Raw genomic sequence first — 14,937 nt, forward strand, 5'->3', positions numbered from 1 at the left:
TATATTTATGTGTCACACACATGTTCAAAAGTAAATATTCGATATACTTCATCATGAAATGATAATCTTGTTTGCACAAATAAACTTTATCATGAAATGATAATCTTGTTTGCACAAATAAACGATCATATATTAATATATTTCAATAATTGTAAGCGATGCAAACTATTTTTCTCATATTTCTCTCATACGCGTATAATCGAGAATTAACAAAAGATTCGATTAAAATTTGCGATAAACTTAAATTACAGAAAAATTTTACAACATCGAAAATAAGAAAACAATTTCCTCCGTCGTAAATGCATTTAATTTCCGTTTATAAAAAAACTATACTGCCTTGATTCAGATCTTTTTTGATTTTCTCACGGTCATATCACTATACATCGTATAAAACATAATGCACATAATATATATACGTATATAGAAATATAATATTCGTATAACACGCTTCACATTCTTCGTACGAGTTGTAGCAACGATTCGTCGAACCATAATCGAATCATATGTGCGGTCGACAAATATAATACATGCGGTCATCCTGCGTTTGGCAACACGTATGCAGACATTACCGTGCAAGAATAATTGCGGAAATTTATGCTCGCATCCCCCATTCCTCCCTTTCGATTGTGTTTATGTGTACATCACATTGAATACATTTACAGATACAGAGTTACGTGGTTATTAGCTATCATGCGCTGAACAAATGTTTGCGATGTTACACACATATACGTAGTCGCAGTGTTGTGTTTTCTCGCTCGTAATGGGTGTGTGTGAAAAAATTTTTCGCATGTTCGCGTGTCATCATTGGCTAATTTGCCGATTAATAATATAATCAAATGATCGAGACTTCGCGCGTGTGTATAAATATTTCACTCTAATGTTATCATTCGCAAACAGAGTCGTTTTATAAACCATGTTGCAAAATATGTGTGTGTATATATTCTGCCGATATATATAAACCACATTAAATAAAGTTACGAATTAATCATGCCGCAATTATATACGCACCTTGTTCAACGCAGATCCAACTGGCTTATAATATCGCTCGTTTTTTTTTTTAGCTTACTATTGGAAGTACTTCGCAACCGTATGGTACTAAAATAGAAACGAATATCGCAGCCATATCCCTTAGTATTGTACAACGTCAACAATTGTAACACTTCGACGAATAGCGCTCGCGATTTACTCTATACGGACGAAAAAAGAGAACATATTCTTAATGAATTAGGCCGGTTGAAAAAGCATATCGCTTCGTATCGTACGTTTATTGCTTTTGTATTTTTCGAGCAAATGAAAAATCTCTCGCGTACATAAAATATCTTTACGTGAGAAAACGAAGATTTGAAATGATAGAAATTAAGAGAATGTATTAATTGTAATATTAATAGTGGTAATGAGATAAATCAATTTTATATTTCATACTTTTCACAAGTTTTTCCAAGTAAAAAGAACGCCGTATTCTCTGGCGCATTTGAACTGATGGAACAAATTAAAACCTCAATATAGAAGATTAAATTGGATAACATCGTTCATCGAATAAAAGTCTCAATTTTTTTCCAATAATTTTATATATTATATATATGTAACATATATATCCTTCTTCTAAATTTAACTTTAACTCTTTCTAAAATACTGTCAGACGTGTCTCAGACACTAAATACTTTGTTATATATTGATTGCAAGTTCAAATCAGAGTTTTCACATGTTTTAAAATAAAAATTGCTATTAGATGAATTTATTGTGCCGATATTATGCGCCATCAAAAATTGAGTTTAGAGCAAATAAGTAACGGAACTTATACATCACTTTATAATTCTACGTCATTAAATGCATTATTATAATTATTAATCGTATCATAACGTGAAACGTAAAAAAAATTCTAATATTTGTGCTGTCGAAGTTGTGAGTGCAGTATAAACTGCTAAAAAACTTTATGATAGAAACATTCTGTATCCTGCTACGGTCCAGTTGATTATCGCGACTGGTTGGAATTGAAGATGTCTCTTCTCAGTGAATGCATCGAGTCACTTTTCAAAATACACATACGAATACCAAAATTACATTATATTTTTATTTTATTACTTGTACTTTAGTATATTGTGAGTATATTTAGTTTAACTGTCAGTAACTCTATATATGCTACGTTTCTATTTTATCTCGTAGAATTGCAGCAAACCTTTTAATGCACTCATCAAGCGGAGCCTTTAAATGCGCGAACACTCGTAAGTGCATTACTTTGAGTGGACATAGAAAATGTAAATTTCTACTCCTCTCAAGAGCTCATCCTTCAATACAAGAAGTTTCAATTCCTTTAAACCAGTCGAATTATCAACCAAACGATCTCTCTGTTAAAAATTCATACACTTATCGCGAGTATGTGATCGCGATATAAAAATATACTTCTTTTAATTCTCATCCCCATAATTAGGTATCTGAATACACATTCTCTCTAGCGCGGTATACTATTATTATTTCTATAAGTACTCCTTTTCCTCCGCCATACGCTTCCAATATACATATTATATCTTTTATCTTATCAGAGCTTGGTCAACGCAGACGAATCATTTAATTGCGATCCCCAAATAATTTTCTTGACAGCTGAATTTTTTTCTCTCTTAAAACTTTAATAGCTGGTATCTTTAACAATAAATTTAAATAATCAAGCTTTAAACGAGATAATAAGATATTCTTGCGTTCCTTAAAACTCTCAATGTATTTTTTACAAATTAAAAATATATATTACATAAGCCTTGGAAGAAGTTTCTTTGAAACAATTTCTTTTTAAATAATATGTAATTCAAGAAGAATATTAAGATATGTATTATAAAAATTGACCAGCTATTAAAGAATTAAGGAGAATATTTGACACCTCTTTAGGAGAAAGATATACGTTATTAAATAAATATAATGATATATGATTATATATTAAATAAATAATAATATAATGATCGCTGTCTTACTGAGCATATTATATATGAAACCGATTAATTTGACACGCGTCCATTTTGACACAAATTACTACTGAATGCCCAGTCGTGTGCTGGACTCTTTTCACTTTATTTATCTCACTATAAATATTACTTTTACGATAAGTGTAACCTAATATACGAGTTAAAAGTGATGGCTAGCATCAATCATGTTTGACTGAGGAAGCTGTTATTTTTCGTAATTAAGCCTGCGCTACTCTCTGACATTGGTATCACGGCCGACTTCTCGCCTTTCGGTAACTTTGCGTGCGATTTTATGTTCGGTTGCAGACCTTTCAGGATATTCTAAAAAAAAAAAAGATGACAGATTATATTCGCAACTCAAAATGGATTAAAATAATTATAGCTTATTATTATTCCATGTACGATAATAATTTCAGATAGGGTTTGCGTATGCATGCAATTTACACGCAAACATCGTTTACCTCCTTGAACGATCCTGGCGTAACTATTACGTAATACAACGCGTAACCTGGTATCCATATCATAGATGAAAGACTCAAGCACACTCCCACTATTTCTGCCCACGTTGGATATTCGTAGCTGCTGCCATATTTGAGTGGCTTGTATTGCACGATTTGAAATACGAAGATAAACTGAAAGATAAAAATATGTACAACTGAGAAAACTTTCGCTGTTGCGTGTATAATATATCATACATTTTATATATTTTTAGTTTTTTTCGTTTATAATATTAGTTTCATATGCTTTCTACTTTACTTGATAATAATTCTATGCTCATTAATTTACATTAATGCTATTTTTTTACTTGCAACTTGCGAGCAAACTTCGTGATTCACGCCCACTGCCTTCCCACTTATTATTCGAAATTAGAACAAAAGTTGCAAATAGAGAACAGCACTGATTTATATAATTAATTCTCTTCGAAGTATAATGATTTGTGTGGGTCTGCTTTGGATGTCGTAATTGAAACGTATTAGTATACTTACGAGCATGATTATCGGCGCGAGTAGAACCCAGCATATGTACCAGAATTTATTCAAACGAATTCCCATCATCTGATGTACGCAATCACAGAATTTTTGTGCTCCGAAAATCCACGATATCGCGATCGTTTGGAAGAAACACACCCATAAAATAGACATACCGCTCGCAGAGTAGAAGTCCATCAGTTGGAAAATATAAATTCCCCCCTGAAAAGCAACATTTTCATTTTTCTTTCCTTTAATTTTGTATTGCGCGTCTAAACCTTTCTGTATATATATTATATGTATATTCGATTCATTGTTTATCGATTGATTGACATTGTTCGTCGGATACTAACATTTGTGACCATCGGAATTCCCAGAAGGAACATTATCAGACAGATAGCGATGGTGAACTTGACCCTGTGAGGACGAAGAATATCCGGCCAATAATCGACCATACCGGTTATGAAAGATTCCACGATACAAAATTCACTGTCGATGCCAAGTATCTGCGTAGAGAGACAAAGCGATTCGTATATAATTATCTTGTATAAAGAGTTGAAAGAATTTTAATTTCTCTAGGTGTGCTTAAGCTTTGCTCCAAAAAATCTATGATTAGATTTACAATTTATATTCCGTAATATGCATCTACAATAATCCATTAAAATTATAGTCATTCAGATCTTAGAAATATGATTCTTATACTGTTACATGATTTGTTCTCATTATCAATTTTAAGAAGACAAACGACATGAACAATATCAACTACATATTAAATCTCAAACTTTTAAAATTTTTAAGAAAAAATGAGCAAGCCTGTGACTAAAATAATCATTACATTAAATTTATAAATTGTGAAATATCTGTAGAAAATAAAATATTATCGAATTTTGATTTTATTATACGAGAGAATTTTATGCATAAATTGCTAATATCGGTTTATGCTAGGAATTGAATTTATACTAAAATTTAATCGCGTAAAATTTTTCTCTGAGAATTCTTCACTTCTTTAAATTTTTAAAAATTATTTTCCATGAACATTTCACAATTTTTCTTAGCACAAAAATACATAGTTCGACATTAAATTGTGACATGTCGAAAGCATCTTCCTGCTGAGGGCGACAACGCGTGTCCAAACTCTTTTTACAGCGATGTACGCATCACATAATAAATATAGACGGCGACAGCCGATTCCGTCGTCGGAATAACAATTTCTTACGAGCAGCATCACGAAGAATATAATGGCCCACAACGAAGCACCGGGTAGCTTCAGAACGACCTCGGGATACGTGAGGAACACGAGACCAGGCCCGCTCTTGACGACCTCGGACACCTGCGTTTGCTGTTCCAGGGCGATGTGACCCAGTATCGAAAATGTTACGCAACCGGCCAGAAGACACGTCAGGGTATTGACTACGCAAGTGATTAGTGCGTCTCTGCAAGACAAAACTCTCTTTTTGAAAGACTCCAGCAGCGACGACACCGTCGTGTGATTAAAAAGAATAGAGCGTGCTAACAAAGTCATTTTATACGCAAACAATAGAAATTCTCATTTAAGACAAATAAGGCCAACGTGAAATCTGACTCGGCTAACGTGTAGCGACACACGTGGCTTATTCGAATCGACATGGAGCTGCAAAAACCGACGATTGCAGCATCGAGAAAGTTAATTGAAAGTTCTACTATTAAATTCTACCTCGACATTCTTGTTGGCGAAAAATTACTTCTTGAACGGACAAGCGACGCTGTCTTATTGAAGCTCGATATCTTGTTGATAATTGCCATCCGGGATAGGATCTTACATCGCTTACCTATAACAATTGTGATGGAACTTGTTGTACGAGCCTAGGGCGGGCAGGGCACCGGTACCGATACTGTACGCGAAGAAGATCTGGGTAGCACCGTCTATCCACGGTCCGGGATTGCGCAACTCCTCCCATCGCGGTGTCACGTAGTAAAGCAAACCGTCGTACGCGCCGTTCAACGTCACCGCTCTTCCCAAAAGAATGAAAAGCACCACGTACGGGAACATAGCTGAAAACCAGATGATCTTACCGCTCTGATGTAGACCACGCCGGATGATAAAGTAAACGAGCAACCAGCCGAGAATCAGGCAGCCTAGCAGCTCCCACTGGATCTTGTCGACAGTCTCGATACCGGACGTGATGCCCAGGACTCGCTGACTGAAAATGCAGTCGGTTTAAACTTACAAATATATCTCAATTAACGTGCCTCAATATCTCAACCCCATGACTTTACACAAATAATACTTGTGATAAGAGAATAAATTATGTCAGTATAATTATATCGATTAAATTGAAATTGTGTTATACAATTAATACATATATAAAAAAATCGCGGCGATTGCTTCACTCATCATCCTGCGAAGTAAATTTATAATGAGTTTACATTAGATTGATAAATTGCAAATTTTTGTGGCGAACATGTAAACATGTTCTCTTGAGATTAATATTGACATTTTTTTCCGTTACATAAATGCGTTTAAACACGAGCGAATTTGCTTCGACCTGATTTTAAGAAAATCAATGTCGCATTTTCTTATAATTCTTAGTTCCACACAAATCCCCCAATACTTTCAAACTTACATAATCGGCACTATAACTCGCAAGGGACAATTTGATGCATACATGTATGCTTTGATTGAACTCAAAATTATTGAGTCTAGAAAAGTCTTCTCTAATTCGAAGAATATACTTTGTGATTAAAAAAAGAAATACAATTAATTAGCGAAAAATATTCGGCATCTATTATTATAGACTTATTCAAATTATTTGTTTATATATTATAACAATTATTTAATAATACGCTTTACTTACTCCCAGTATTCTTCTACCGGCGTGGTATGGTGACAGGTATTATTTTCAGCAGATATTATTTTCGAACAGTTTATTCGTCCATGCGCGCTTGTGCTATCTTCAGCATCGTAACAATCGTCCGTGTTCCACCAATTTCCTAAAAAAGAAAAAGAATATTCTATATACGGCAAACGGAACATAATTAAATATTTAAGTAGCAATAAAGATGTCGCGCGGATTTATAATATCTCGTCTTGCAGTATTTTATATATAAATATTATTATAAATATTATATTTATATAATATATTACATTTATATTTATATATAAATATATTGAATATAGAAAAAAAGCGCAATTAAGATAATACTTTTTTTTTTAACAATGTTATTACATCACATATAAAGATGTAAGATCTATTCTAAATATAATTTTTTAAAAGATTCTATGGCTTAAAAAACTTAATAATATAATTTTAATAAGCCTTGGGTATTTTTAAATGTATATTACTTACCACATCCACTCCAAGGTACTTTGGGTAAATTCACGAATGTACTTATGAGGTAAAAAAGTGTCCAAGAAATAATTATGCAATAATATACGTCGAGGAAGAATACAATAGTCATTGTAGCATATCCCACACCTGAAATATGACCACAATAATCATTAATATATTATTGACATAGTCGAGCTATTACTTTGATTTGAAAATATTGGAAAATAATTCTCATACCTTGCAAAAGAGGACATAATTGCCCTACTAGCGACATTCCGCCAGCTCCAAGGTATTGTCCAATAGCGACTTCTTGAAAAAATATAGGAATTCCGCAAAATAGCATCGCGATACCATAAGTGATCAGGAAAGCACCTGCAGCAAAATTCCGAGATGAATGAAAATAATGACTAATTAATTTACTTTAATAATATATATAATAAATAATAATTATTACTTTTACACATCAAGTTATAGAAATATAAATAAATAATCTATCTCATTTATCTCATCGTTTATAATTATAAGCCACTTTTCCTTCTCTATTTTAAAATACATTTTTTTATATGAACATAAAAGATGTTAATTAACAGCGAGTTAGCAATTAAGCTCGGAAAAAGCGAAATTGTGAGCTCAACTATATTTTAGCTCACGCAATTTTTATCATATATTAAGGATTACATGACATCATAAATTAGAGGGGCAATTATACATGTTGGATGCTACTGAAATTTAACACTGTCTGTGTCCTCGACTTAAAGTGGCAAATTTAAAACTCTAGGGAAGCTCGCAAATATAAAATAACATTCAAGGCTCCTGAGAGCTAAAATAATTTATTAAAGCAATTCGAATTATTTCGAATTGTAGAAGTACTTTCTATATTATATTTGCAGAATAAATATTATTATATTATTTTTTTTAAATAAAATAAAATTTTTATAATTTAATTACATGTAATAAAACTGATAATAACTAATTATTAATTTATAGGCTGGTTAAAAGTTCTAATATTTAAAATTATTTATATTGTTTATGTAAATCTGATATAAATACAGACTTACCACCTCCATTTTTGTAGCAAAGATAAGGAAACCGCCAGACATTCCCTAGCCCGACGGAGACACTTATGCAAGAAAACAAAAAGTCGAGTTTATTGTCCCAGCCGCCGCGTTCGGCATCTTCCTCCCTATTTCCGATCTCGGTCATTTTACCCTGCGGCGAGGATACCGTCATCTTCGGCACAGAGCGGGACGGCTCGCGTCTCTTGTCCGTCCCCACCGATTTGGCCTTGAACTCTATGAAGGTCTGATCGGGGTCGACCTGATCCTTCTCCTCGCCCCAGTAATACATTTTCTCCGCCATGGAGCCTGTAAACGCGTCGAAAATTGACACTGAATATCTATAAGAGAGAGCGAGAAGCCGGTTCTTAAAGATAATTGGAAGGATGAAACGCAAATTCTCTTTTACGACCTTCGTATTATCGATTATAAAATTGTTCTATTTTTTTTTTATTATGCGTTAAGGCACATTTCTGCTAAAAGGAGACACACGCGATGTCTTATGTAAGATGATAAAAGATTGCTATATAATTTAACAGAATGTATGTGTAAAAACAATTTTTACAGTATTTTATTTATTTACTTTTTTAAATAATTTCTGACAAATTAAAATAGAAAGTTCACAAGCATTTATTTTATAAAACTGAATTTTTTTTAATTTTTGAAATCAATAATTAAAGAGAAAGTTTACTAATATTTACAGTTGCTTTTATTTCTTTCAGTTTTAAAAGCTGTTTGGATTTTTATTTATTTATTTATTTTTTTCTTTTTCAAAGAAAGATTAAGAATTTACAAGTTAACAGGAAAATATTACATAAATTCCTACTTTATTCGCTTATTTCCGAGATTTCTTTCAATGCATAGACTTCTTTCAGTGGAGATCGATCTAATTTATGTAGATTTCCGAGAAGTCAATAACACAAGTGTACACATTTTCTCCAATATCAATATTTTGTTGTGACCTTTATTGCATTCATAGAAGAAAGCGATGCACTCTAACGATAAATTTTTCCGCTCACGTTCCGATAAGGTCTGGCACGCAACTACAAGCTGAGCAATTACGAGTGTCGTTTGGGAATTGCTTTTCCAATAACCGCCTCCGTTTCGTTTACCTTTCTCTGATTTTTTTACATAATACATATAAATCAGGTTGATCTTTCGAATAACGTAATCTAAATAACGCGTATTTGCATTTAGGTATTTAAAATAGGTATTTTTAAAGATAGCGTTAACTAAGCGTAAAAGTAATAATTTATTTCAAATTACATAATATCGATATCGATTATAAAATTGTTTATTGCTTCTATCTTTCTGTAAATAATATAATCTAAAGAAAAAAAATAAATAAATAGTTATATGTAAAAAATATAGAATAATAGAAGTAGTTATATGTAAAAATTGATACCTGCGGAGATTTTAAAAATCATTTCAAAATATCATTTCAAAAAATTTCTTTTCAATCCACGTTAGTCCAAGCTGGACCTAAACCGATTTCTTGCTCAACACATCGTGTCCATTTCGCGCGCATTATCCTCGTCGCATGCGTATATACACAAGAACACATGTTCACTCATTGAAAAGTCCCCTCCTTCAAAAATCTCTCTCTTTCTTTCGCCACCCTACTTCTTTCTCCATTGTAGTCCTACCAATTCGGGATTTCGCGGATGAAGAGGGTGCACGTGCACCCGGATGTATGTATACGTGTGAGTGTGTTATGTCTGCTACGTCTGTATGCGCACATCGTGCGCGCGCTCTACGCGCGGATGCTGAACGCAAAATCAATATCAAGTTTACATCGCGTCTACGTATACACGTGGACCGTGAACCTCGACCGTAAATTCGGATGCGACACAGGCTCGCTGATACCCTATTGGATTGCGATTGCGTCAGAACAATGATTATACGAGGGTGCATCAAGACATTTGAATACTTTAAATTTGGGGGAAAGAAAGGGAGGGGTAGAAAAATGAAAGCATATACGGGGACAGAGAAAATGCAAGAGAGATAAACCTTAAAACGATATATTGTATAACGTGAATCAAAAATATAAGTGTCTCGTGAATAATTAGAAGAAGAAAATATTAAAATATAATTAATTTTTCATCAATTTTTAATAATATTTCATTTCCTTAGAGTGTTAACAAAACATCCGGCATTATTAACACAAACCACGTTACTCAACTTTGATATTTTCTGACATTTAAACTTTTTTTTATGTCCACTTTCAGATGCAAACTGATAGTGTGGCATTTAATTGTTGTAATAAAATTTAATATATACATAGACAGTGAAAAAAACATTAAAACAAATTTCATAATTATACGCTCAAATATCTAAAATATTTAAAAAATAATAATAGTAAATTTATTATTGCCCAGCCCATCTTATTGCCATAATTGCAACAAACGAAACGTAGCAGAAATGATGATGCTTGCATCATGCGCTTGAGTGCGCGAGGGTGGGAAATACATGGTCGTTAATTGAATGACGTAGGTCGTGTACGAATATAATCTTAATTGTTACACGATGTCCATGTGTCGATTAAGATACGATATTAAACTAGATTTGTCAATTGCCGGTGAAAAAACATTGTTACAACTCTTAAAAATTTATAGCTTCACACATACATGCAGTTTTTCAGACATTTAGGTCTAATATATATTCTCAGTATATATATAGCTAGATGCAGTTTCCATCTCGGTGTATGAAAATTTATTTCCATTATTTTTTTCCTGTTATAAAATTTATTTTAAGTTCAAATAGAGATTTTTATATCTCACGCGGACATTTTGTTTGAAATAAAAATTAATATTATGTAATAAATATGATGAAATTCTGTTTATATATATATATATATACAATATAAATATTGATTTTGTTGAACGAAGTTCTCTTACCAAAGGGTGCGTTAAGGATTCCAATGCACTAGCCGTGATCGTCAATTTTCCGTCTCGTCGTGATAATCGTAAGATCCGGTATTGCGCGTAATCATTACATCACTCGAGGAAGCAGACGTTAGCTACGTTGTTGGGAAGACTCGTTCACGCCTGAGAGTCCGCTTCCGGGTAAAATCTCCTTCTGGATTCTTTCCGGAGAGGACGTCCCGACTCGAATCAATCCACGGATGACTCGCACGGTTTCACTTGTCGAAGGTGACGTTTGATAAATCGCACTTTCGGAGTAGACGAGATTTATTTGTATTGACGCGTTTGTCACAGGATATCTGCGACCTACCCCACAAGAGATGTGGTTACAGAATAATACTAGATAGGTTCAAGATGGGGAATATTAACCCCTTTCGAACGCATGCGCGTTTTTGCGCGCATCCCCGCCAGCCAGCGAAGTGGCGGAGTCCTGGGATCTGGCGGCAGGACCTTTTACTCGATAAATACTCAAAGAGACCATAGAATGATTTGGAATAACATTGTGCTTTATACGTTTTTTTTACAAATATTAACGAAAAAAATACTGCTGTTAATATTGTATATATAAAAAATTCAGTAACTTTTCTAATGCGGCATCAATTTTCAATAAGATATGCTCTTCAATATATATATAAATATTGCCATTGAAAGTAAAATATATAAAATTTTATAGAAATTTTTTTAATATTTAAAACTAGTTGTGAAATTTAAAAAGAATAAAGCAGTAACACATTTCAAGCAGATTCAAGCATCAATTTTGTGTTGCTCCTTTTTCAAAAATCTAAATTTTGATACTAAAATAAGAAGAGATTATATTATTTGATGATTGTAAAATCGATAAAATTATCATTAGAAGGAAAACTGTTTGTCAAACAAATTGATGTATATTTTTTAAAACTTATTTTATTAGAAATTTGTGCGGACAAAATATTGCAAAACAATAGAGAAAATAATCAAAATTAGATGCTAGAAATTGATATTTATTTATAAAAAGTTTATATACATATACATATTCTATTAATGTAATTGATATATCGGATAGATGTTGTATTACGTAATGTTACGCGCATTGTTTTTAATTATTGCGTACATTCGATATTGTTCAATATAATCTCAAAAATCTCAAAATCTCGCGCACGATTATATATCACTCGTATAAAAAATATTTTTATAGAAAATTTTGTGTAAAAATAACGCGTACAAATGTTATAGCGAATCTATGAAATCTTATCGAAATATATAAAAAATAGCATCGTGCGGGGCGTTTATTCAAATTAAATATCATCTACGAAGTTGACGTGTCGCCTTCATGGAAATTTTTTTTTCACGCATTAGCGATACTCGATTAACCGAAGGCGCGCGTGTTCAATAACGAGCGTTTAACGAACGCTGTGATTAGTCTCTTCAACATCCACTCGATTGCTCACTGGAATTACCCGGTATCACTGTGTGACAGCCACGTCGGTGTCGGAATTGCTTGGCCGCGAATTTGTCGGGATCCTGGAAGTAATAACCGCCGCGTCATTGCAATTATATCGCATCAGCTGTTTACCTGGAAATTTCTGCGAAATCTAAAGAAATTCTTGAAAAAAGAGCTTTTCGCTCTCTAAAGATGAGATTACTGGATCAATAAGTGATCGCCTATTTCTGCCCTTATTTTTATGTTACATTTATTTAGAGAAAAATTCAAGATAAGTATAGCAAAATAAAAAAGGTATAAAAATTATCGTAATGCATCAATTAAATATTGAGAAAAAAAAATTCATTTATGATTGAAAAGAAAAATTCTCTCTCTTTTCCTCTCTCACTATTACCTGAACATCGTTCACTCCCGTTACTGTGTGAAAAGATTTCAAAGATATTTTTCGGTGCGCTTCCTTGAACGTAGAAAAGTTTGGCGGTGGCATCCAATTTGTTCCATAAGAGATCGGATGTACGTCTCCTCGTGTCGCATTCGCATCCATCGACGTTTCTGAGCGACCGTCGTCGCAAACTGAGCTCATTTCACTGTCATCCGTTGCTGCGTTTGCCTCGGAGCTTACAAGTATTTGTTGCGTTCTAGGAAATTTTACAAGCATATCTTATTTATTGTTGTTATTATTTTTATTATTATTTTATTATTATTAATTTTATTATTATTATTGTACATATTATAATTTAATTTCTTCTTTGGTTTAATTTTTTAAATAATCTATTTTAAATATTTCTATATTATTATTGCTATGATTGTTTTAATTTATAAGAAATGATAACACGATACTATGAAACAAAATTTGAGTTTCGAAAGAAGAAATAATGAGTTTACGTGTTATGCATTATAGAGCTGCTGCAAAATTTCTTGATCAGAAAAATTTAAATTAATATGTACAAAATGTTTACAAATAGCAAAACAAAAATGAAAATAGGAGATAAGAGAGTAGAAATATCAATCGTAATACCGACCTATTTTGTGACCACTCTATGCAAGACTTTATCACCGCAAGGATGTATTGAAGTTTACTTGAAATTTTTTTAATAAACGTTTTCAAGCGATCAGTGTTCATTGCGCATCCTAGCGCGATTATCCCGATCGACATTGCGATGATCCAACTAATAAAACTGGCTGACATTACCGGTGGTTGTACAGGTACAGGATAGTATGAAGACCAGACACGTTGCCACCAGGGATATGAAATATCTCGATGCTCAGTTTCCTACAGCGATTTTATATATATACGTATATTCTACACGTAATTAACATGTAGAAGAAACTTTAGAATTATATTTTTTTATTTTATAATATAAAAGAGTGTTTAAATGCTCTTGTATAAAAGCGAATAATTCGAACATTGTGAGAGTGATTTCTTTAATTAATTACAAAAGAAGTAATAACGAGTCCACTCACGTAACTCCAATAATGCCAAACGCTGCAATAAAGTATTCTTTGAAGGACCAGCCATAACCATAAAAGCGCGGTAATCATTAGCCAGCTGATTGACACCTTGAAAAACGTGCAGAGTGAAAGCACTAGCTGCATAATGAATCTTTAGAAATCTCCGTACCTGAAGACCTTTATAAACGAATGTCACGCCTACGAGGTTCATCAGCCGCGTGGAGAACGGAGGATTTTTCCAGAGAACGAGCATCGTGGCCGCTACGATTACGAAGGACGGTAATGTGTGAATAAAGTCCGGCCCGACTGCGATTTTAGCGTATTCGCGGAACACCCTGTGTCGCAGAAGCAGGATCTCGTTAGGCACCGAGAGCAGAGTCGCTAACTGCGAGTCCAGCGCGTTCAGGCAGAACGTCACTGACGAGGAGTCAGCCTCTGGTTCTTCAGGATTCATCGTCACCGCGGAGGAGAGAATCGCGGTTACGACACTTACGTTAAATCGCATCTAAACGCATGTAAACGCCTGATGTGCGCGCTGAAATAATCCGCGGAAGCGGCATTCGTCGTTTGTTCGAGGATAAAAGTGAATGACAGAAGCGGAAACACACTGTGGTATATACGGTGTGAGGCTGAAAATCGCGCGCGTACTAGAGTTTTGGTTCTAAATTATGGAAACATGATTACTTTATAATTACGATGTAACCGTAACTCAAAGCTCTCGGTTATTAAAACTTGAAAATTATAAAGTTATGTATTACGCTCTGGTAGCAGAGATTCTTGGAACAATTTATTTATTATAAAGTTAGATCGAGTTAATTGAAGTTGAAAATGAGAAAGTTACGGAAATTGTGTGTGTGGC

At 33.4% G+C, this 14,937-nt stretch overlaps 2 protein-coding genes across 2 annotated transcripts; both read right to left on the minus strand.

Annotated features, from left to right (window-relative positions):
• Nucleotides 1-11,547, minus strand: LOC145934927 (sodium- and chloride-dependent GABA transporter 1). Its single transcript, XM_083035837.1, has 11 exons — nucleotides 11,180-11,547; nucleotides 8,286-8,591; nucleotides 7,465-7,599; nucleotides 7,246-7,374; nucleotides 6,754-6,889; nucleotides 5,728-6,099; nucleotides 5,136-5,352; nucleotides 4,273-4,425; nucleotides 3,938-4,141; nucleotides 3,413-3,583; nucleotides 1-3,272 (listed from the first exon to the last, which is right to left on the minus strand). Exons 2-11 carry the CDS (start codon nucleotides 8,584-8,586, stop codon nucleotides 3,135-3,137), a joined length of 1,956 nt encoding a protein of 651 aa, XP_082891963.1. The 5' UTR covers nucleotides 8,587-8,591; nucleotides 11,180-11,547; the 3' UTR covers nucleotides 1-3,134.
• A 1,063-nt stretch (nucleotides 11,548-12,610) lies between these two features.
• On the minus strand, nucleotides 12,611-14,532 carry LOC145935200 (uncharacterized). The gene is made up of 5 exons (XM_083036319.1): nucleotides 14,248-14,532; nucleotides 14,091-14,186; nucleotides 13,649-13,899; nucleotides 13,021-13,264; nucleotides 12,611-12,706 (listed from the first exon to the last, which is right to left on the minus strand). Exons 1-5 carry the CDS (start codon nucleotides 14,530-14,532, stop codon nucleotides 12,611-12,613), a joined length of 972 nt encoding a protein of 323 aa, XP_082892445.1.
• Between the last annotated feature and the right edge of the window lie 405 nt (nucleotides 14,533-14,937).

Source organism: Prenolepis imparis, unplaced genomic scaffold (assembly GCF_030444845.1).
Source record: "Prenolepis imparis isolate NDT839.2.m4 unplaced genomic scaffold, iyPreImpa1.0 SCAF_4, whole genome shotgun sequence".
Classification (NCBI taxonomy): Eukaryota; Metazoa; Arthropoda; class Insecta; order Hymenoptera; family Formicidae; genus Prenolepis; species Prenolepis imparis.